Source organism: Spermophilus citellus (assembly GCF_964194105.1).
Source record: "Spermophilus citellus genome assembly, chromosome: 11".
In the NCBI taxonomy this organism is placed as follows: domain Eukaryota; kingdom Metazoa; phylum Chordata; class Mammalia; order Rodentia; family Sciuridae; genus Spermophilus; species Spermophilus citellus.
In genome coordinates this window covers 104,955,649-104,978,667 of record NC_138192.1, presented here as the reverse complement: position 1 = coordinate 104,978,667, position 23,019 = coordinate 104,955,649, and the positions used below count along the sequence as shown (strand labels likewise).

The following is a 23,019-nucleotide window of genomic DNA, read 5'->3' as shown; positions in this document are numbered from 1 at the left end:
GATGGAAAATATTGTTCTATAAAAAGGGAAGGAAATCCTAAAAGAATGATGGAGATATGGCATAAAGACACAAGACCCAGTTTGACTGGGCTCCCACTGGTTAAGGATAAGACAATTTCAGCATCAAAACATAATAATGATAGGAGCAAAATTCTACTCATCAAATAACATAGGAGACCATGACACCATGAAGCTATAAATGAACACATGGATAACTTGAAATTTTGAAGAACAGAAGATATACAAAGGTTCAACCTACTTTCCAACAAAGTATTTATTAACTGTAAAGGAGGAAAGAGTTGCTTTACAATGAAGAAGTTTGACAGACACCACTTTAGTCAAGTAATTAAAATGAACATTTACAGTTATGCAACAAATAAAAATTGTGAACTGCCTGGTGAAATACAATTAAAAGAGCACAATATCATTTCTGTGTTCTTTCTGACAAAGGTGAATTACCTTATTTTGATCAGGAAGAAACATCAGACTGACCCGAACAAAGGATATTCTATGAAATAACTGATTGTAATCCTCATAAAAGCCAAGGCCACAAAGTCTAGATGGAGGAACTGTCCAGACTGAATGACACTACAGAGACATGGCTACTAAACGAAGATGGAGATCCTGAGCAGGATCTTTGGCTACAAAATACATAATGAAGACAAAGGGAAAATCTCAAATACAATCTGGGAATGAGATGGTAGCAATGTATCAATGTTAAAATTCCAATATTGATGACTACATCATAGTCTTGGAGGACAGTGTTCTTTTTTGCAGGAACTACATACTTTTCAGAGATGATAAGACATTAGATTCAAAAACTTGCTCAGGAAAACAGCAGTCCTTTTACTGTACTTCTATTTTGTGAATTTGGATTCTTTCAAATTTTAGAAAGAAGATGAAAAAAGTGGCTGTCCCACTCATTCCACAAGGTCATTCAAGAACAAGGTCAAATTTGCAAGCACCAGCAAAAATCATCATTTCTCTGTCCCAGCAAAATACTGTGAGGTATTTTCAGGTGCTGTGTATTAAAGTTTATTCTTTAATTCTTACTACTACTAAGATCTACTTAATAAATGGCTCTTCTTAAAACCAGTTTTTATTTCACAGAAATTTCATCCTTTAACAATTCATTTTGAAATTTCGATGTTGGGAGGAGGATGTTTTGAGGCACACCTTGGGACAGCCAAACAAAGCCATGAAGGCTGTCCTCCCCACCCTCACCCCCAACCACTAGTTCAGGGAACACCTCTGCAAACCAGCCAGGTGGCCAAGCCAGCTAAAAACAGAGAACACTATACTTGATTTAAATTATAAGTTCAGTACTATACTGTACACATCCAGCATTACACACGCTTAACACAATATAAGTGTGCATAATGACATATCAAGTCTCACTTTAAAAGTAAACCAGAAGCAGGGAACAACAAATTTAAAACTATGAAATGTCCTCATTTTCCATCAAGTTAAAATGTTTGTTATATACACACTGGCTGCTTCAGAAGCCTTCGGCATGTGGGCAGAAAGTGGAGAAAATATTCCAGCTAAGAATAATTCCATGTTACATGTATTTAAGAATCTTTTTAGCCAAATCAAAGAAGATTATCTTAAAAGCCCAGGGCCAGTTTCCAGGCTGAATGGTTGTAGAAGGAGCTGTCCCCTCACCCATGCGTTCTTCTTCACAGGTCTGGAGGTACCAAGCGGGAGGAGATCTATTCTGATTCCCAGGGTGACTTCAGTCTCTGGGGTAAAGCAGCTGGCCATCTCTGTCTGGTTCAGTGGAGTCTCAACCCTGGAACTCCACCCACGTCCAGAGGGCTGCTCTAGACTCAGGGGAACCATTCTAACCTGTCAAGCCCAGAGGCAGCATGGCTGAAATTTGACAGCAGCCTCCTGGAACTGCAACTTCTAGGCTTAGTGGATAATTCAGTCCTCCCCAGGAGAATACTTGCCAATTAAACACGGTTTGTTTGTTTGTTTGCAATTTTTATATGATCCACAAAAATGGCCAAGCTTGTGATTAATAGCACCATGAAAACACAGATAATGGTAGAAAACAGGATAATAAAATGAAGTTGCTTTTGATTCTGGGCCTGTTTCCTACCACGAATATCAACAAAGTAAACCATTTTAAATGAATTTGGGGGACTAAGATGTTTTTCTAGAGCAAAAATCTTCTTGTAGGAGAATATAAGCAAAGGATATAATTTATCAATATTCTCCCTACAAGATAAATATATATTATTGTATATATGTGTGTATATATACAATTTTATTAAGCAGAAGAGGAAAAAAAGGTCAACATAGCTCCTATTCAGAATGGTGCAAGCTGTCAAGTTCGCATGTAGACATATTTTTAAAAGGAAAACTGAGGGAAAAAGAAGACATCTTATCTCTTGATAGAGTGATCAATTCAGGCCCAGAAATTAGAGGAGAGTACTGTGTAGGTACTAATATATTGGTGACAGTATAGTATACATCAACATCCGGGAAATAAAACAGCTACAGTTGTGAAGAATCTCCCTCTACCATCTGATTTCAAAAGGAATGCTCATGCCTACAGAAAGAAAAGGTAGTCTGTCCACAAAAATGAGGACAGATGCTGGCCCTTGGCTGCCCATTAGCTTTGCAGATTAATACCCTTGGCATCTTTATTATTATTATTATTTTTTGTAGATATGTTTGTTTTACTGGCTGGTGCATTTTAGGAGCAGAAGCAGAGAGACAGGGACTCTATCCCAGTGAGGTCTGTTTGTTGAGCCCACATGAGTGAGGCCTTCTATAAGGCTAGTTGCAAGAGAGTGTTTGTTTTGAGAGAACCCAACAAGAGTGAGGCAATCTGATAGAGTCACTGGTCCAGATTGAACAAAACATCAGCAGGAGATGTAAGTCACAAAACCCGTCAGATTTTCTGTGGTCTAGGAATTGAAGGCATCTCGTACTTCCAAGTTGCAGGGAACTGGTCAATGTGGTTCATGCCTGGGTACCAGAGAGTGGCAGAAATTATGGGGTCACATCTGTAACAAAAATTAAGCATAAATTCTTTAAAAGTATATGCCATTTCCCTTCAACAGGTTTCCCCCCCTTCCCTCTCATACCCTAATCCACACACATAGACACACACCATCTGAATTCTTCCCTATATTTCAAGACCCAGCACCAGTTCCTCATTTTTAAGTTTTACTTTTCCCACTCTCGAGGCCTACAAGACATTCTCTTCACTCTTCATTCTAGCTGCTGCTGGCAGGGAGGGGGCCACCTTCCTGAATGTCCCTACTCCAATGCAATAGCCCCACTGTGCATCTTCCTGCTTCTCTGCTTTTTCTGAAGTCTTGAGAACAGGCTCATCCCAAGCACTGGGTACATCTCAGGGATGAGGGAGAGCAAATGGCCCTAGCAGGCAGCTCCAATTCAGTGGTGATTGAATGAGTAGATAAATGCCCCACATCCCGTCCTCAGGAGAACAATTCTGGGGGGGCCCTCTGTACATTTTGCAGAAATGTGGTGGAGTCAAGCCTCTGTGATCTATAGCTGGGACCTTGGAAATGCATCTCCAACCACCCAGTTGCCTTTTTTCCTTGCTGTCTCATTCCCTTATCTGTCACACCACTGCTTTTCCTGGGATCACCTCCCAAGTAAACTACTGGCAACCCAAGTCCCCATCTCATAGTCTGCTGTCAGGGACCCAAAGAAAGACAGAACACATTATTATGAATACAATGATTGGGATAATTTTTTTCAGTTGCAAAATAATAAAACAAAACTCTTTGCAACTATCAAAGCTATGGTATTAACTGCCTAGGGAACCAAACAAGTTATTGAACACTGTGGGCATCAATTTCTGTTATCTAAAAAAAGGAGGAGTGGACTAACTGTGCATTTTTACCTCTCTTTACTGCTAAAGTTCCATGACAACAGAAATTATGTCTCTGCCTTCAATAGGGCCCTTCACCACTAAGTGTAGCAAAAATGCAGTGACTTCTTTTTCCTTACATACTTCACATCATTCCAGCCTCAAAGATGTAAGACATACAAATTTTCCATAATGGAAGCTCCAGACTTTCTGGATGTTCCTCAAACTAGGCAGCACCCAGTTCTAAATCTCAAAAGAATTGGGGCTGGGGTTGTGGCTCAGTGGTGGAGTGCTCACCTAGCATGTGTGGGGCACTGGGTTTGATCCGCAGCACCACATAAATATAAAATAAAGATATTGTGTCCACCTAAAAAAAACTAAAAAATAAATATTTAAAAAATAATAGGTCACTTCCACCTAACATTTCTGAGGCAATCCAAGGTTCCTAGACTTGCCTTCTCTTTACATAGAAACAACAATATCTTCATTAATTTCTCTTAATCCCATCCCCTGTAGCATCAGTCCAGATCTCTCTTCCTAATCTCAGTGCAAGATTTTCAAACATCAGTGTAGTCCCCACAGCACCATATTCAGGTACTGTCATTTAACTCACACTCAAATATTCATCACATGATTTAATAAATTTTTCAACAAGGAAGATTTAGAATCCTTCCAGTTTTTTTGAAATAACAATTGGGAAATTGCTTCAATGAAGTTGTGGCTTGTGAACTTTTTATTTGGTTACTTACTTTTAATAGAAATATAGCTTGTGTTTAATATATTGAAAATAATATTCTGCAGAGGGCATCAATTCCATTGAGGTGAAAACCCACATTTTTACAGAAAATATTAGGCCTTAGGGATATCTACCTTTCCTTTAAAAAATTAAAATTCCAGGCTTAATATAAACAACCCTCTTCTCTCCCCACATCTCCAGGTGGAGCTGTACCTGCAAGTCTTGGTTTCTTCGCCGCGTTCACGGCTGCCATGAACATATAGTCACTATTAGGGTCATGCACACTGGATCCATACTTCTGAAAGAAAAAGTCAGAAACATGGTTCATCATCTGCTCTTTGCCATCTTCATGCCTATTTTCTATTCTTTGTTGAAGAGGTATGTGACAAAATTCCTGGCTGAAGGTTAAACATAATAATACCAAAAAGGCTTTAATACAAAGAGTTTTCTGCCCAATTTTCTTCCTCATTTTTGCTCTTTATTATTCCTTCCCCAGTAAACTTGGATTGTGGCACTTTCTCTTCTTCTTTCTTCTTTCCTCCTTTTCAGATTCTGTTCTGACACAGATACACCATCTGACCAACAGCCACACCCTGTATGCCCTGGAGCTCTAACACACGTGCACAATATGCAGAATGGCATAGGTTCTTTGATTCAGAGCCTACAATGTAAAAGACTAAAAAGGATGTCCTACAGACATTCTTAATGGGTTTGGGGTTTTTTGTTGTTGTTGTTGTTGTCAGTTAGTTAGTTAGTTCGTTTGTTTATTTTGCCATTGTTTATTTCTCCAAATAGCTTTTCAGCACTTTTCATTAAAAGCAAGGAGTCTAGTAACTTGCCAGGGAAAGAAGCTAGAATTTCCTTTTCAGTGACTACTAGCACATTATAATATTTTCTCACTGGTATTCTTCACTTACCAGTTATGTGAGACTTTCAACTAATTGTTTCGCCTTTTCCCTGACTCTTAGGAAGCTCAGATACAAATTTGCAGCCCACCTTTAGTAATTTTAAAAATCAGATACATCTATTTTTAAGTTTTAACCTCCTTCCTAATCTATTGTCTTCCATAGACCCCAATTTTCTATCTTTTTAATAATAATAATAATAATAATAATAATAATAATATCTCTATAAGCTACTGAGTCCTTTTGGAATAAAGTGAGCTACAAAATAAACAAATAACTAACCTCTGTTCCAAGTTCTTATTAGTTTCATTAGTAGGTATATCTCAAGGAAAAGGACCTGTCAAACCTTTTGATCAAATAACTCTGGCAAAGAGCAATGTGTACTTTCTGGCAAAGAGCAATATATATTTTATAAATAACCACTCAGGAAAGCATATGCAAGAAGAGATAGAAATTGCTCACCTTTTTTGTAAACCAAAAAATAAAACAGCATCCCAAAATGTTCACTATCACCAAAGCTGCACATCCAATGGGTAACCAGAACTTCAGCTGGTAACAAAGCTGTGATTCTGGGTTGGAAAAAAGACACATTGATTAAAAAACAAATAAACACAAACTCCAAGAATCAAATCTCTTTAAGTGCTGAATCTCTAGTTCTTTCATAGAATTTAAAGGAGCTGTTAGTCCAATAAAGCTTTGCTTCATTACCATCAAGAAACTCAGTAAATGGTAGCCAATATCACCTCAGTATTATAGCAAGGATCCAGAAACTAATACTTTAAAAACTACAAATATATGTTTATAAATGTAGTCAATACTGTATTTTATAAAAGAGTAAGTAGGAAAAGTAATGCTATAGAACTATGATTTTTCAATCATCGCACTTCATTCCACAAACCCAGCAGCACAAAACCACTTTAAACCTTTGATTAATAGGTAATCACAATTAAGCCATGAATTGAGGTATTGCCTTAAATTGTTCTGTTTTTCATTGGCCTATGTATTTTAAAGACAACATGACCTAATTCTAAGTCAACAGTGTTAACAGTCTATGTGATTAAACTACATATTACCAATAAATGCCAATTATGATTAATAATAAGTCATATCATATATTTCATCAAAAGTGATATGCCCTTAACTACACCTAAATGAACTCCAACAGAAAAGGTACTTGCTTAATTGTTTTCATTAATGAGAAAAATTGTCAGAATGTATATGTCCTCTTAAGCCCCAAACATAAAAGCAATGTCTTACCATAAATATGCAAATATCCTCTGCTAAGAATCTTTTCTTCAAAAGGAGGAGGATCAAAAATTGATAGGTTGCAGACATAGTAGCTGCTATGAGAACTGTCCAAGTTATTCAGAAAAAAGGAGACACTGTTGTTGGATAACTGAGATTGGCAGAATTTCATGTTATTAATGGACTCCACGTTTCCATTTGTCTTTATCTTAGTGAGTTCACAGAGTACTTGCCTCCCCTTCAGTAACTCCATTTTAAACTGCTGGACTTTCTTAGGGTACTTGCATAAAATTTGTACACCTCCATTGTGAAATGTAAACATATCAAAATTGGCGGAATCATCAATTTCTCCTGGATAAAAAGAAAGAAAACAAAGCAAAAGCGATATTTTGTGAATATATTGCCCTAATAATTATATCTAATGATAAAAGTAATCTCTTGTCTTCATAAAGTCACCTCTATTGCACCAAAATGAAAGATTTTCATGTAGAGGCAAATACAGAAAAGAATATAACAAAAGGTGAAACTGTGACCTTCCCAAAAAACCTAATTAGAACTGTGCTTCTCTGATATGAATAAGTGATATGTAAAACATTAAGTATTAAATAACACATGTAAATAGACTAAATCAAACAAACATGGGCCCTCACAACGGAGACTGATGGTAAACTAATCAATATGCAGTGATACACCATAATTTATGCTAGGAATGGAGAACTATACAGATATGTGGTTGGGATGGGATAGGTTATAATTTTGACTAGAGGATCAGAAATGCCCATTCAAAGAAATGACTTTTTCAAAATACAAATTGAAACCTGGAGAGCTGTTGAACAAAGAGAGATTAGGAGAAAGACGCTGTTTAAGAGAAAAACACTTTTAAAAGTACAAAATATCCAAAGCTAAAATTGAACAATTATGTATAAATAGATACTTACATTATACCCTCCAACTGCAGAATAAAAGAACAGATCAATTATGTTCAAATGACACCCAGAAATGAATAATAAAGGTAAGGTTTCAGATTTTTGCTTACTTTCTCACTTTTTAAGTAAACTTTAAGCTCAAAAGAACCAAAGTTCTTTTTGTGAGCTACATGGGTATCACAGGAGGAGAAAACTGAAATGGCTTTAGACTGGTTGCAGATTCTGAGCTACTAGTCCTTAAGTTCTTTTTTTACTTTTTCTGATTCTTGTATTTTTATTTTTTAAAAAAAATTAAATTTGTTTTAATTAGTTACACACAACAGGAAAATGCATTTATGCACTTTGATATATCATACATAGATGGGATATAATTTCTCATTTTTCTGAGTGTACATGTTGTAGAATCACATAGGTCATGCAGTCACATATATACATACAGTAATAATGTCTGTTTCGTTCTACTATCTTTCCTATCCCCAAATCCCCTGCCATCCCCTCCCATTACTTTCCTCTACCTAATCTAAGGTAAGGCTATTCTTCCTTAGTGCCTCCTGCCTTATTATGAATTAGCATCCGCATATTAAAGAAAACATTCAGCCTTTAGTTTTGTGGGATTGGCTTATTTCGCTTAGCATAATATTTTCCAAAGCCAACTATTTACTAGCAAATTCCATAATTTTACTCTTTAAAGCTGAGTAATATTCAACTGTATTTTTAAAAATATGATAAAGTTTCATTCTGATATCGGAAAAAAAATTATTAGCATGATAATTTTTACTGACATTTTGAAATCTTTTTTTAAGATTAAATAAGTATAAAAATTTTAAGGAAAAAAATTCCCAATTCTCCAGTGAAATAGAAATACTATTTGTATTTTTTTGCTCTTTATTTTCCAGATACATGCTTATTTTACACAGCAAATATTATTTTGTGTTCTGCTATTGTCATTTAATGGCATATCATGAACATTTGATTTTTTTATGTAACTGTTTTATTTTTCTTTTTAAATGATTACATGATGTTCCATCATGTTAATCTATCATAACCTAATGAAACTAATTCACCAAGGTGGGATAACAGGGGATTTTCAGCATTTAGCTTTTATGTAAATATTATGGTGTTTGGTCAAAACATTTAAATATATTATGATAACAGTGCATCTTTTCATATAGCTTTCTTAATTAAGTGTTCCAATTTGCACTAAGACCAGTATCACTCAGGAGGATCCATTTGCTACACCTCTTCTTGCACTGATTGCCTCAATTTCATTTAAAGTTCACCACAATTATTTATTTTCCTTAATATATCTAGGCTTAAACTTATACCCCTTGTATTTCTAGGGAATAGATTTTCAGACTGGGGATTTGATTATGAAAAAAAGCACAAATGTTCCAGTTTTCAGTTATGGAACAGATTATTCAACAAAAAATAACCAAAAATCCTGAAAAAATGTCTAAAAATAATATTAAAAGGATTAAATAGTTGACCAAAAGAGGAAAAAATAACAAGATAAATTTGAAAAGAGATCCAGAACCCAGAAAAAGGAATAGAACTTAGAAGTTGCATTTCGCTCTGAAAGCATTTGTTGTTCTTCCAAGTTCAAACTTCTTTTATATGTGTTTTATCTTGTAGGATCTGCAAAGTGAGGAATCTAGCAGACTTTATCCTCAATAATCTTGGTCCCCAAAGAGTTACATACTTGAAGTAAAGGAAATCAGAAGTAAACAAACTCTCATGAGGAGTTTATTCCACCTTCAAGTCACTTCAATATTCCAGAAAACCTCAGTCCTTGAATTTGATTTGAGGAGATACTTAACTTTTATTACCACAGGTTTTAAAAGCAAAATCGCAATCTATTCTAAGAAAAAGATTTAAACACTACAAATAACATTTAAATATAATGACAAGAAAACTATTTTTAAAAAGCAAAACACACAAGGAATAAGGTAAAAATAGGAACAACAGACTGAAATAAGACAGTTGAGCTTATTATGTTAAAGGAAATAAATGACAAACTCATAATAATATCAGCAGAACACAAGAAAAATTTTTAAGTTGACTAATTTGAAAGAACCAATTAGAACTGTTAAAAACATGGCACAAACTGAGGTTAAAAACTCAATGAAGAGTTTAAAAGCATATTAGACAAGGATATAGAGAGAATTGAAGAACTAAAAGATAGCTCAGAATGCACTCACAATCCACAGATACAAGAATCCCAATGAATCACAAGCAAACTATATTTATACCTACATATATCTTAGTGAGAATCCTAAAAGAAGCTAGAGAAAAAAAAATGACTTATTACTTTCAAAGAAGCAACTGTTACACTGTCAAGTGAAATCTCAGCATCAGCAACAAAAGCCATGATGCAGTGGAATTACATATTATATTTTCAATGTGCTGAAAGAAACTACCTGTCAACCTAGAACATTCTCTCTAGGAGGACAGTAAAGGTATTTGCAACTTGAAACTTTGATGGTGAAGCATGAGTGTTGAGACTTCTTGCATGATCACTAAAAGAACAAAACTAGAATTTATACCCTAAATAAGTATCACAAAACTCAGCCTAATAGTTTTGTCTAGAGTTGAGAGGGGTGGATTAGAATGATGAAGGAAACCACAGAGGTGAAAAGCCTTCTGTGTGTGGGCAATGTTTTATTTCTTGGCCTGTGATTATTATAGGGAGTGGGATAATATGCTTTACCATTATTTATTAAATTGTGCATTTATGTTTTGGTCACATTTCTATATAGACATTTTGTTTTACAATAAAAAGTCAAGTATATGGAGAGGAAATAATCCTTGTTTCAATTTTTTAAACAGAAGGAACAAATTAATCAAAAAGGAAAGAACTGTCAGCAGAAGATAGCAGCAGTCTACATTAGATAAAAATGAAGGGCATTTTGCTTGAGGATTTATTTGTCCTAGAGTGAATTTTGTTGTATAATTGCTATTTTGATGCTTTTTTCTCTACCATCTATTGCAGAAGATAATATCAGCAGACTGGTTCTCTTGAAATTGTTCAGAGCAAATTTCCCAGAGACTTTAGGATGGCAGCAAGTAAACCACAAAGAGGTCTTGGGGCAAAGGTGTCTGCTGCCACTGTATACACAAACTAACATAGATGCATTGTGTTATGTTTTTGAAGATAACTTGGTCAGCAGTTTTTCCCCCTTTAGTGCAGACTCTGTGAGCTACCACCCAACAAAAGTTGAAATGTAATGGTGGATGTACAATGTACTGTTTCTCAAGGAAACCAAAAACAAATTCTGGTCTAGCGAGGCTCTGTGACCAGGGTCCCTCTCTAAACTTCAGTCTCTTCATCTGTGAAATAGGAAATAAAATGGAAATATCTTTCCAAAAGTTACATTCTCTGGATCATAAGAGCATACCCTCCTGAGATTGCAAAAAAAAAAAAAAAAACAAGAGAGCTAAAACATTGCAGTTGGGTGAGTTCTCCTTAGAGGAGGCCATATTCCCATAATCTTGTTTTAAAATGGAATATTCTAAGAAGTCAGGAAAATTAAAATGAATGCAACTATATTTCTTACCACAAATGTATTTAGAAGGGCCAGGAAAGGTTTCATTTTTCTTGAATGATAGTATCAAGTTGTGTGCCATTGACATCAAGTAGGGATTCCAACTTGCCACTTCTACTGGGCACTCTTAACTATTCCTTTTATCATGTTTTGCTACAAAACCACCTGAGTCACCTTTTCACTATGTCTGTAGTCTGTAGCGGTTAAGACAGCTGACGGTTTCTCCATGCCCAATGCTTAAGCTTTCTATCTGGAAGTCATTTGGTGACTCCAAGTCTGCAATTTGAAGGTTTTCCACCATGGTAATTAATCCATTACTTCAAAATTATGTTGATGCCTATAGAGCAGATATGTTCAAATACCAAACCACAAATAATTCTCCTCAGTCTTTGATAGCATTTTGTAAAAATAATATCAAAAGGAGAGCATTCATTACAACAATGATTAACAATTAGTGAATAGACAACTTATGGGAAATCTGAATATGTTCATGTATTATAACTGCAGAAATAGCTAGAATTGTTTCTTCACCCCTTTTGATGTTCTGATCTTTGAGTCTAATATTCAACCTGGAGAATTGGTATTATTTTAACATCCAGTGTCTGCTTTGATTGGTTGGATATCAAATCTGTCTGGTTAATTGCTCTGCTATACCAGTAGTTAAAGCTTTATGAGTGTCATCCTCTTTGAGCTCTTTCTTCTTGCCATTTTTTTCATTTCTCTCATATTTACATTTTCTTCACATACAGTCTCTTAATATAAAATTCTTTTCCAAAATATCCTCTCTTACACTATCTTTGAGATGCTCATCACTTTTCCTAAGATACCACCTTCACCTCCAATACACACTGTCCATGTTTCCATCCTGCAGACACCCCCACTTTCATTCTCCTTATTTCCTGTAATATGAGTCAACAGTTCCCAGCATCAAATGTAGTCAAACCTGGAGAACTTAGAAATCACACAGAAAGTCTTTGTGTACAGATAACTGAAGGCCCAGACAGAATAAATTATTTGTCTGAGGTTGTACAACTTCTTGGGTGCATGAAAGGTTTTTGGTTCTGTTCACAAAGTATTGCTAGCAGCAATGAAATAGAAGTGTAATAGAAGCAGGAAGCCATGTGAACCTAGAGAGTGGTTGCTGATAACTGAGTGTTAAAGGACCACTGCTAAAAATCTGTTAACAGGAAGGCCTAATTTTCTGTTCCTCTGTTTTATGTCCAACAGAATTGATCCATTTCTCCATCTCAGCTACAATTGGTTCAAATCACCGTCATCTCTCTGGTACTGCAAGAGCTCACTAATTTTTCTGCTTTCACTCTTGCCCATTTATAATCCATTCACCAAGAGAAACCAGAATGATCTTCGGATATAGAGGATGAGATAGTATCACTGCCTTGCTTGCATATCTTCTAGGACCTTCCCATATCACATTGAATAAAACCTACCCCTTGAACCTGTTTCCCCATGACTTCCAATTTCCATCCTACCCCTCTACTGCCGTTTCTACCAGTCACTCAGCACATTGCAGTCCCACTGCCCTTCTGTTTTTATTCCACAAACACATGAAGATGGTTTTTAGGGCTTTGAGCTGAAATATTTACTCTGATCTTTATATGACTGCTTTTTTCTCTTTATTAAAAAATAAAGGTACTTCTTCAGCAACCACTGGGCACCCAACCCACCTAAGTCACTTTCTATCATATTACCTGAGAGAGAAAATATTTACCATGGTCTGAAATTATGTGGTTTATTTGTGTGTTTACTCATTTATTGCCTGGCTACTTCACTATAATGTAAGGATAAAATCAGGGACCTTGTTGAGCATTCAACCATCCATTCCAAGTATCTACAGTAGTACTTGTTAGACAGTAAGTTCCAATAAATATTTATTAGATGGAAGGATGGATGGATGGATGGATGGATGGATGGATGGATGGATGAATGGATGGGCAATGCATATACAGATCTCTGAGACTTTATAAATATAGGGAGATGAAGCATGAAATATAGAATATAAGAACTAAAAGAACTCTTAGAAATGATCAAGTTGAAACTTTTATTTTATATTCTCCATTTATATTTATTAGGTAAAACTGGGGTCACAACTCTGAGCATCTTGCCCAGGATTGAAAAACTCATCGCTGGAATGTTATCCCAAGGTTAGATATACCATTTTCTTTTCGTCTAGAAACAAATACATGAAGATATACAGTCGTGTGTACAAGTCACCACCCCAACTGGGATGTCATATTCTAATAAAAATCATCTGTTTGAGCTTTAAAGAAAATACTCACTAGGCTTATAAAAACTTGTTTAGCTGATTGATGGTTCTCTTGGCTCATTGATGTCTGTAGAGGAGAGAGCAAGTTCAAACCTAGTTGATTTTTTAGATTCTCAACATGCACACTAGTTAGGCTCGCCCAACGTATGACCAGAACAGTGAGCCCTGGACCAGTGGTTGTTCTGATACTCCCAGATGTTTGTTTACAGCATGCTAGTGATTTTCAAGGTAAACACCACACTACATCTTTTAGCACTTGATGTATAGTCAGAAACACAAACAGGAAGATGTTATCTTCTAACCTGACTACTATATGTAAGATATTTGTTCACTTTCAGTTAGCACACCTAACATATTTTCAGAGAATAAGTACTATATTTTCTTAATCACATTGTGTACCATGTCCAATAGGGTATATTCTTCTCAATAGAGGCTCCACCTGTTGATGGCTACTATGATTTTTATCATACTGTTTTGGACATCAATAGACTAATGTTTTCAAGAATAAAATCGGAATTTTTGTATTGGTTGAGATTTTTAGGTTTTCAATTTTCCAAAGATAAGAACCTTTGTATCTCTTTCTTGGAGGTGCTATCAAGAAAATTTCAGAAGAAAGATCATTTATCTGAGAATTGTACCATGGCTTAAGAATCTATTTGCAAGTTGATTATTTTATTATCTAAAGTATTTATTTTATCTCACCGATATTGTCAAGACTCTATAAGCAGCTGTATTACCCCTAGTTGATAATCCTTTGGAGAAAACATTTGGAGAACCTACACAATGCAGAGGGTGCAAAACAGATCAGCAATGTGATTTTATTCTCTTTAACTCAGACTGCTAACCACAAACCTCTACAAAGGTCTCAGAGTGATAGAAAGATAAGATCTCCTGAGTTTGCAATTATTGATAGTGCTTATTAAACACATTTTCTGTAATCAAACAATGATAAACCTCAGTTTGGTACAGCACGAGAATGTTAGGCAAGATACAAAGTTCTTAAAATTACCATGCTTATATTACATTTTTGTCACATTTGATATCTTTCAAAGAAATTCAGGCATTGCAAAAATGTGATTCCCACACTTTGTTTCCACCTTTCATAAGCACAAAATCACTTCATATGAGTTTACTAACACTTTTAGAATCTCGGTTCGTAGATTTTTATATATGCATCTTTTCTATACTTATATTGCAATTCAAAGACATTCATATTTAAAGAGATGATTGAGTTCAAGGAGGTTGAGAGGGTATGCAAGATAAATTCAATCTAATTTAAATTTCTAACATTTAGAGGGGAAAAAAGCCAAGAAATGTGAAGAAAAGTGAAAACAGAGCCAAAAAGCCAAAAGAACACACACACACACACACACACACACACACACACAAAATGTGTAAATTGTTTTTTACTCTCTAAAGAACTCCACAGGGGGCATAAAACAACCCTCGGTTCTCTAACCATGTATAATAAGAAAAATGAAAGATCCATTTTCTCCTCCTTTAAAGTTATTTTCTTTGTGAAAATGGAAAAATCCCAAAGGTGTTATAAAACTTTGTAGCAATAGTCACAAAGTAATTAACTGTGACTATTAGTTATTTCGTTGCTATTGATTTGAAACCATCATACTAGGTAAATCTCAAGAGATTAAATGAACTCAGCTCCACTCCATAGGGGGGCAAGGAGAGAGAGTTTATCCACACTCCACAATAGACACATTGCTTCCCATTCCTCGGCTGCTTGTGTAGAGGTCTTTGGACACATGGACTGGGTGTTTGCTGTGTGAACTCATTTACTACTATGGCTCCACCTCTCATTTTGACCACAATAACACTTCTATATCTCCAACTCAACCCTCCAGTTCTTGGTTTCCAATTCCTTTTAGCGTCTCTATCTGGATATACAATAACACATCAAGTGTAACATTTCCAAACCGAACTCAAGATTCATCACACCCAAACCCTATTCTTCAAGGGAGTTACTACTCAGACCCTATAACCCTCAGAATCTTCTTCATTTATTTCTATCTCTGACTCTCTTCATCTAATTGGTCATCAAGTTCAATTGACCCTATCTCCTGGATAGCTCTTGAATTCTGTTCTTCTCCATTCTTACAGCCAATCTAAACCTCTTTAATGTCTTCCCTCATCTGTGGAAACATCTTTTTGGCTATTTGGTTGGCCTTCTTGAAACCAGTTCTCTCCCTGCCTTCATGGTGCTCCCACAGTTGTGCTTCTAAAGAGCATTCACTCCCCAGATTCAAAGTTTCCATTCATCTCCTATTGCTTATAAAGTAAGAAACCAATCTCCTTGACATGACACAAGGTGCTCCATAGACCATCTGTGCAAACCACAATGAAATTTTTGGCCATTTCTTCAACATCAGTACCTGTTTCCATAAACTGCAATATCCTATCACCCCTTTGTCTGACTAGAAACCCTTATTCATTCTTTAAGAACCATTTAAAATTCCAACTCCTCTCTCAAGGTCCCCCAAAACTTCAATCTCTATTCTCTCAATAATGCCTTATTTAAACCAATATGTTAATAATGCACAGCACCTTACAACATAATTAATTTTGCCTTTCTTCTTCATTTAACCATGAGCTCCACAAGGATAAGGTCTGTATCATGGTTACCTAAATAAGTCCAGGACCTAGAACAGAGTAGAAGAACTGCAATATTTTTTAAATGAAGGCTGAGCATGATATTAGCAAAAAGGTTCTTGGAATGGGCTGAGGAACAGATTAGGAAAAATAGCAAGAGATTGAATTAACTAGATACTGGGGAACACTTATTTCCCAGTCCAAAGACCAAGACTCAACCCAGATGATGCCCAACCAGTTCTTGAAATCTAATAGTTTCAGTGACTTCCAAATAATAGCTGCAAAACAGCTTGTAAGTATTAAGTGCCTTTATGTGTAGGGTCCTGTGTGAGATGTACTAATAAAATATGCCATTTGTTTCTTATACTAGCTTTTAAGTCAGATTGCCTAACTTTATTTCTATTCTAGAGATGAGGAAACTGAGGCCTGCGTAACTGTTCCAGAGTAACAGAGCCCAATATCTGGTAGAGACATGAATTGAACCTAGACAATCTGACTCCAGAGTCCACAAACTTAATGAATTTCCTAGTCCAAAAATCTCATCCAAATCCCTTATTTTACAGAAACTAAAACATAGGATCTAAAGAGACTTGTTGCAGAATAAGAAACAAAAAGAAGCTTTTAGCATCAGGCTAGATATGGAAATTATGCTCAGATATTTCTTTTTATATTAATTTTATTTTATATTATGTTTTAGTATTAAAATAATGTATTATATAATATAGATCATATAATAAATCTTAGATATATTACTGCCCCCAATACTCAAAATGGTTTTCAGATTGGTGCCACATAATGTGTTCTGTGATTGAAGGTATTATTACACACTCAACATACATAAAACAATCTCATAGATATACAGTTATATGAGCTTAACACTCTCCTTCCCTTAGACATTTATCCACCAACTATTGTATTTTACACTGCCCTGTATATTTTAACCCACAGAAAAGTCTGGATCCTGGCTGTGGCAGAGTTGAAATTCTTAATGATCACCCAGGAACTTATCTGCTTGTAAAAATGCACAGAAGGGGATTCACACATACAAAAAAAAATTTCCATTGTCATTAAACAAGTTCAAACTAGCACTTCAACGGGATTTTTTGTTTTAGCTCCAGATAGGACAAAATAAATAAAACTTTATTTGTGAGAACAGTAAAGGGAGCATTGCTGTCGTTGCATGGATGGATAAGTTGATCCTGAATCCTAGAACAACATAAACATGAGCTGTAAAAAGTTTGATTTCTTAAATTCAAAATCATTGCCTTTAAACAATCTTTAGTTGCTTACAGGAAATGATATATCTGTATCAAAATAGCTCAAACAGATTATATCAGCTCTGGGGGTCACCCTGCTTAGAGACAACTTGTTTCTTTTTCACTTTTGCTCAAGCAAAATAGATACAAGCATCACTGTTTTGTGCACAACACATAGGAGGTTCCTAGCTCCGATTTCTGACTCTTTAAACTGGCAAATCTTCATCTTTTTTTTTTTGTCAACCTTAGAGGCCAAACCAGTGAGAAGGAAAATAATTCCTTGATTAGCAGTTTTAATTTGAGTTTCATATTCTATACCTACTGTGATTCACCTTCCAAAATATAACAATATAATTTTGAATTTACTTTTATAAGATGGTTTCAAATGCCAAAAATTTTGTTTTACTTAAAATGCCCTCAAAAATGCCACTTGACAGACTCAGTTCATTAGAAGAACAGTAGCACAGAGGTGTCACTTAGCGACCTTTTCTTTAGTTGTTGCAGATCACAAATGATTTTTTTTTTAACTTGGAAAGTACAAAAGTCCTTTTACATATCAAAATCAATACTCTTAGAAGAGGAAGTAGCATAAAATGGAGGTTTTGCTCAGTTTACAACTGTGAATAATGGTCTGTTTTTTTTTTAAGTCAAATTAGTCTGAAGAACTTACTGTGAATGAAACTAGTTCGAGAACTTCAGTACATGCCTATAATTTATGTCTACCAAGACAAGTGAATATGCTACTAGTGACTTAAAAACTATATCATTCCATTTCATCTGAAGGAGTTGTGGTTAACAAGCAACCAAAGTTATAAAATCTATTTTGTTCCCTACTATTGAGAAAACAAGGGGTTGGAAACTTATATGAGAATAATGGGCATTTCTATAAGGGAGAGGAGAAACAGAGGAAACTATGATTAAACAAATACCAGGGGAGAAAATAAAATGCCTTAAATGAAAGATAAAGCTTGAGTCTACAGATTAAAAAGCTCACCCAATCCTAAAAATAAATTAATGAAAACACACAGAGAAACAGAAGCACACACAGATGCATTTCCTGCATTCCAATATGGAAATGAACAACTTTCTAGATTACAAAATTCTAGGGACTTTTTGTTTTAAAATTACTTTCAAAAGAATGAGAATCAAACTAGCATAAAACTATTCACTCACAATCCTACAAGCCAACAAATAGGGGATGAAAATCCACAGATACTCTGACAGGAAAAACTGTAGTCCAGGGATACTGTTGCTAGAAAAGACACCTGTCACCCACAAGGGTAAAAGAAAGTCATCTTTACCTGCACTGGATTCAGAGAGTTTGGAGTATCTGAAAAAAAAATTAATGGGAATCCTCTGATCCTTGAATCAGAACAGATTATAAGATTAGACCCAAATTCCAGAATAGAGCTATCACATCAGAGATGCAATGTGATGTGAGTGTCAGGAAAGGAGTCTTGGAACAGAAGAGAAACACTGTAAGAGAAAACTTAGCAGTGATCTGCAGCTGGATGTTTTAAATTATTTAAACAAAATCCATGTATGCAGCAAGGGTGCACTACGGGGGCAGTGTGGGAAGGGAAGAACATTTCTAAATTCTCAGGCCAGTGTAGGGGGCTAGGCACATCAGGCAAGGACACTTTCATATGTGTTTCAATACAAGAATAAATAAATATAGACATTCAATGAAGATCTTCTGAACATGATAATGACTTAGTAAACTGAGAAAGGTAGTTGACCTTCCAAATTCACCAGAGGCAAGAAGAGAAGAGCTAATACATACATATGTGTATGTGTGTGTGTGTGTGTGTGTGTGTGTGTGTATGTATGTGTATAATCAATTCATGTGTATATACAATTTCATTTATATTTTATATATAATTTTATGTTTATAATTATATATATTTATAAATATAATTTCACTAACAGATGATAGAAAATAAGTAGTAAAGACACATACTGTTGAAGGAATAAAACCAAGTAAGTACAGGCTTATCCTGTTGGATGGACATGGCTTAAATTCATCATTGGCACTTTGAACTTTTTAAAATGTAGCACAAACATAGGAAGGGGAGGTTTCAAGGGATATTTCTGCCCAGACCTGAAAGATTGGAGAGAATCAAAGGTCAACTCATCTCCACAGACTTTCCTCTGAGCTCTGGAGGAAGGACGAGGTGCTGGAAATCCCCTTCCCTGGGAAGGTGGAATTCAGGAATCCTTCAGTGCCCTCCACAAAGCAAGGCTCCAGGTGGGCTCCCTGCTTCCCGTCCCAACACCTCCTGAGACACGTGTGTTAGGTACCATCTGACATCTGGCATTCCCACTGCTGCATTCTGCACCCTGCTTCCCCAAACCAGGATTCATCAGGTCACCCACAAGGTCTCTATTGCCCATAAAGCTTAGGAAGAGGCTCCTCTGAATGAAGTAAGAGCCTCACATTTTTCCAAATTCTTCTCTAAGGAAGAGCCTTCAACTATTTCAGAATCATTAAATCAACATCAAGACTTGGTTAAATTTTACATTGAGATTCATCAAAGAATGGAAATTGCCAAGATTCCCAACCTTCTTAATTGACCAACCAAATAACAAAATTGACCAGAACTTCTATCACTTGAAATTTGTGTCATAGCTGTGCTACTTCACAGAGTGTAGAAAGAACATGGATATTGGAATCAGACACATGGAGTTCTAATCTTGGTTCAGCCACTAACTGCTGTGTAGCAATCTATTTAGCTGTTCCTGGTCTGAACTTCAGTCTTCAAGCATTGACAGAAGATAAGCAAACCTTTGTCTACATAGCATGAGAAAGGCTTCAGTGCTGGAAGGGTTAAAAATATATGACTGAGGACCTATGGGTGCTTAGTTTACCTGGGTTTAGTTATTTGTGTTTATTGTGTTTATAATGGTAGTTGCTGGATACATCATCATGGAGGTATTTTGAATATGATGATTTTTAGTGTATTTATTATCATCATTTAGCCACTCACGCCTTAATTTTGCCGCCTGTCAGATTAGAAAACAGCATGTCACATAGTGTGGTTTTCCATGTGACGAGAGTGAACACTGGTTTTATTCATTTGGGATCTAAGATGAAGATCATTCCAAATGTTCAATTTATTCCTCAGCTTAGTCTGGCAACGGTAATAATCCTAGCCCAGGCTAGATCTATTCTTCCACAGAAATAATACTAATGCCAATTCAAAGCTCTCGTGTAGAGTACCAACAGCATAACTGCCAAAATGGGTTTGGCATATTGGAATGGATTTTAGTAGTACAAATGAACCCTGCAAAGACTTGCACATATGTTCTTGGAAAACAATCCAAAATCTTTAACACGGGCATCTGAATGGTCAGGTCTCTGCTTTCCTTCCCAGCCTCACCTTGTGACTTCACCAACCTCTTTCCTCTCTGTGCTCAGGCTCAGCTACCTCCTTCCAGCTCTCTGATCACACTTCATTCCCTCCTGTCACAGCTCACTCTCTAAATGCTACAGAATGGCCTTCCCTACCTTCTTACCTTCCTCCTCATTGATTGCTGCTTGTCGCTCAGGTCTCAAGTACCATTTCCACAGGAAAAAAAGAAACAAACTTCAATGGCCCTATACTCCAATCCCCCCTAAACACCCACCCCATCTAGCCACGCTTCTTGGTTGCATTTTGCCTGTAACTATTGTTAATTCCTGGGACTGTTTAATTAGCGTCTCTCTCCCCAGCATTCGGTTAGTTTCAGGACAGCAGGGAGTGACCTGGTTTTGCTCATTCTTCTACATGCAGCAGCTAGTACAGCACCTCCTACAGGGCAAGTGCTGGTGCTGTATGAGGGAATGAAGGAGTGAATGAATGAATTTCAATTCCAGAGTTATTCATGTTATTTATGATGCTGAAGGACTTTGTGAGGTTACAGGAAAGGCCAGAACAAATAGGTAGCCCAGAATTGCCCTTGGGACTTGCTACACGTAAACCCTTATGCTTCATTAGTCTTAAGAGCATTTGAATGACTCTGAAACAGGACACAATCAAACATTGAACCAATCTAGTTTGGGTTTGGAGCTTTTTATTTTTTTCAAGAGAAAAGTAATGTGTATTTCTTTGTACCATTGAAAAAAAGGAATTTCTAGATGGAATTAGACTTACTAAAAGTTCTGCCTTTACTTTTCCTGTTAAGAGAACGTCCCCACTTAACATAATTTTACTTGGCTTTCCCCAGCCTCAAGAGTAGAGCCTAGAGTTCAAAAGAAAAGAAAAATGTACAGAGTAAGAAGAAGCAGAAGCCCATATATTAATTTACATTACACATAGCATTATTTAAGTTGTTCATTTAGAGTCTAATGTATACCACATGAGAGGAAGAATCAAAGACTTCAGAATGATTTTTTTTATGTCTACAGGAGCTACAAAGATTTTTAATCATTCACTCCTCCTTGGCCTTTCAGGGGGATCTTCAAACTTAGTGTCAATAAAAACCTTATGACAGCCTATGTATTTTAGACAACAACAGACCATCCAGGTAAGATTAAAATCAAAATCCTTCTTTTGAAGCACTTCTGTTTAATTTTCTACCATAGAACAATTCCTATCCCAAATGCCAGGGCTACTTAATTCTCATTCTGTTGACACAAGTTTTTTTGCCTTTCATCTTTCTCTGAGAACAGTAAGCCACTCTTCTACTTTATCCTCTGACAGGTAACTCCATGCAGGTAATTTAAAAATTTAATGGTCTGTTGAAACATATTTTTCATCTTAAAGCACAGTATCAAAGGCAGTAATGCAAACCCAGTGCCATCCACACTGACATGGGAACAGGGTGGTCACAACCATGTGATTGGGCTGCGAGGAAGTAGTTTCTAATCTCAAAAAACAAAACCACTTTCTATTTGGTGCCTTATTTTTCTACTTTTCATTTTTCTTAAGCTCTCTTGAATTCTAACTTAGTAAGAAATATTCAAAAGGTCACTCACCTGTTAGAAGTTCAATTTGGAAGCAGAATATAAAGAAATACCAGAAGACTGGCTTCATGTTTGCCAGAATCAGATCTGGTCCTTTCCTTCTGTGTTCAGAGATGAGAGTAAGTTTATGTTCTATTTGCTGAAAAAGGAAGTGGCTTGTGTGGGAGTTTATGTAGTGTCACACTTACCATCAAGTCAAGGGAGTGTCTTTTCATTGATGTCAACGGCTATATAGGAAGGGTTACTGCTTATGGAGATAAAGGATTTAATCCATGGATTATTGATGATTGAGAAGACAGGAAAAAAAAACTTTACCCTTATTCTGGCTCCAAAGAAACAAGTTAAAAAGACAAAATCTACTATTTTCACAACCACTTCATTCAGAGGTACCACTGAATCAATATCTACTGGGAATAACAAGACCTACAAATACTATGTGATAAATAAGACATAGGTTTTGACACATTTCTGTCTTACGTTATTTGCTCCAGAGAAGAGAAAGTCATTGAAATAGGACATGAAATTATTGCAGAAATTGAAATTAAGAGATCTGAAAGAAGAGCATCCCAGGAATCTTAGAAATTATATTTGCATGACATTCATGGTAGATTGTAAGTTTCCAAATGATGACATGTTTCTACACGATAGAGCAATCTGTAGATCATAGGGATTCTGCAGTTATAGACACAGATAAAAGCAAGAAAGTTGAAAAGCCTTTCATGG

The 23,019-nt window shown here is 35.9% G+C and overlaps 1 protein-coding gene across 1 annotated transcript; it reads right to left on the bottom strand.

Annotated features, from left to right (window-relative positions):
• Positions 1 to 2,614: 2,614 nt before the first annotated feature.
• ICOS (inducible T cell costimulator) lies at positions 2,615 to 22,387 on the bottom strand. The gene is made up of 5 exons (XM_081261826.1): positions 22,309 to 22,387; positions 6,752 to 7,090; positions 5,957 to 6,063; positions 4,803 to 4,887; positions 2,615 to 2,979 (listed from the first exon to the last, which is right to left on the bottom strand). The coding sequence occupies exons 1-5, from the start codon at positions 22,364 to 22,366 to the stop codon at positions 2,903 to 2,905; spliced, it is 666 nt and encodes a 221-aa protein (XP_081117952.1). The 5' UTR covers positions 22,367 to 22,387; the 3' UTR covers positions 2,615 to 2,902.
• Positions 22,388 to 23,019: the final 632 nt, after the last annotated feature.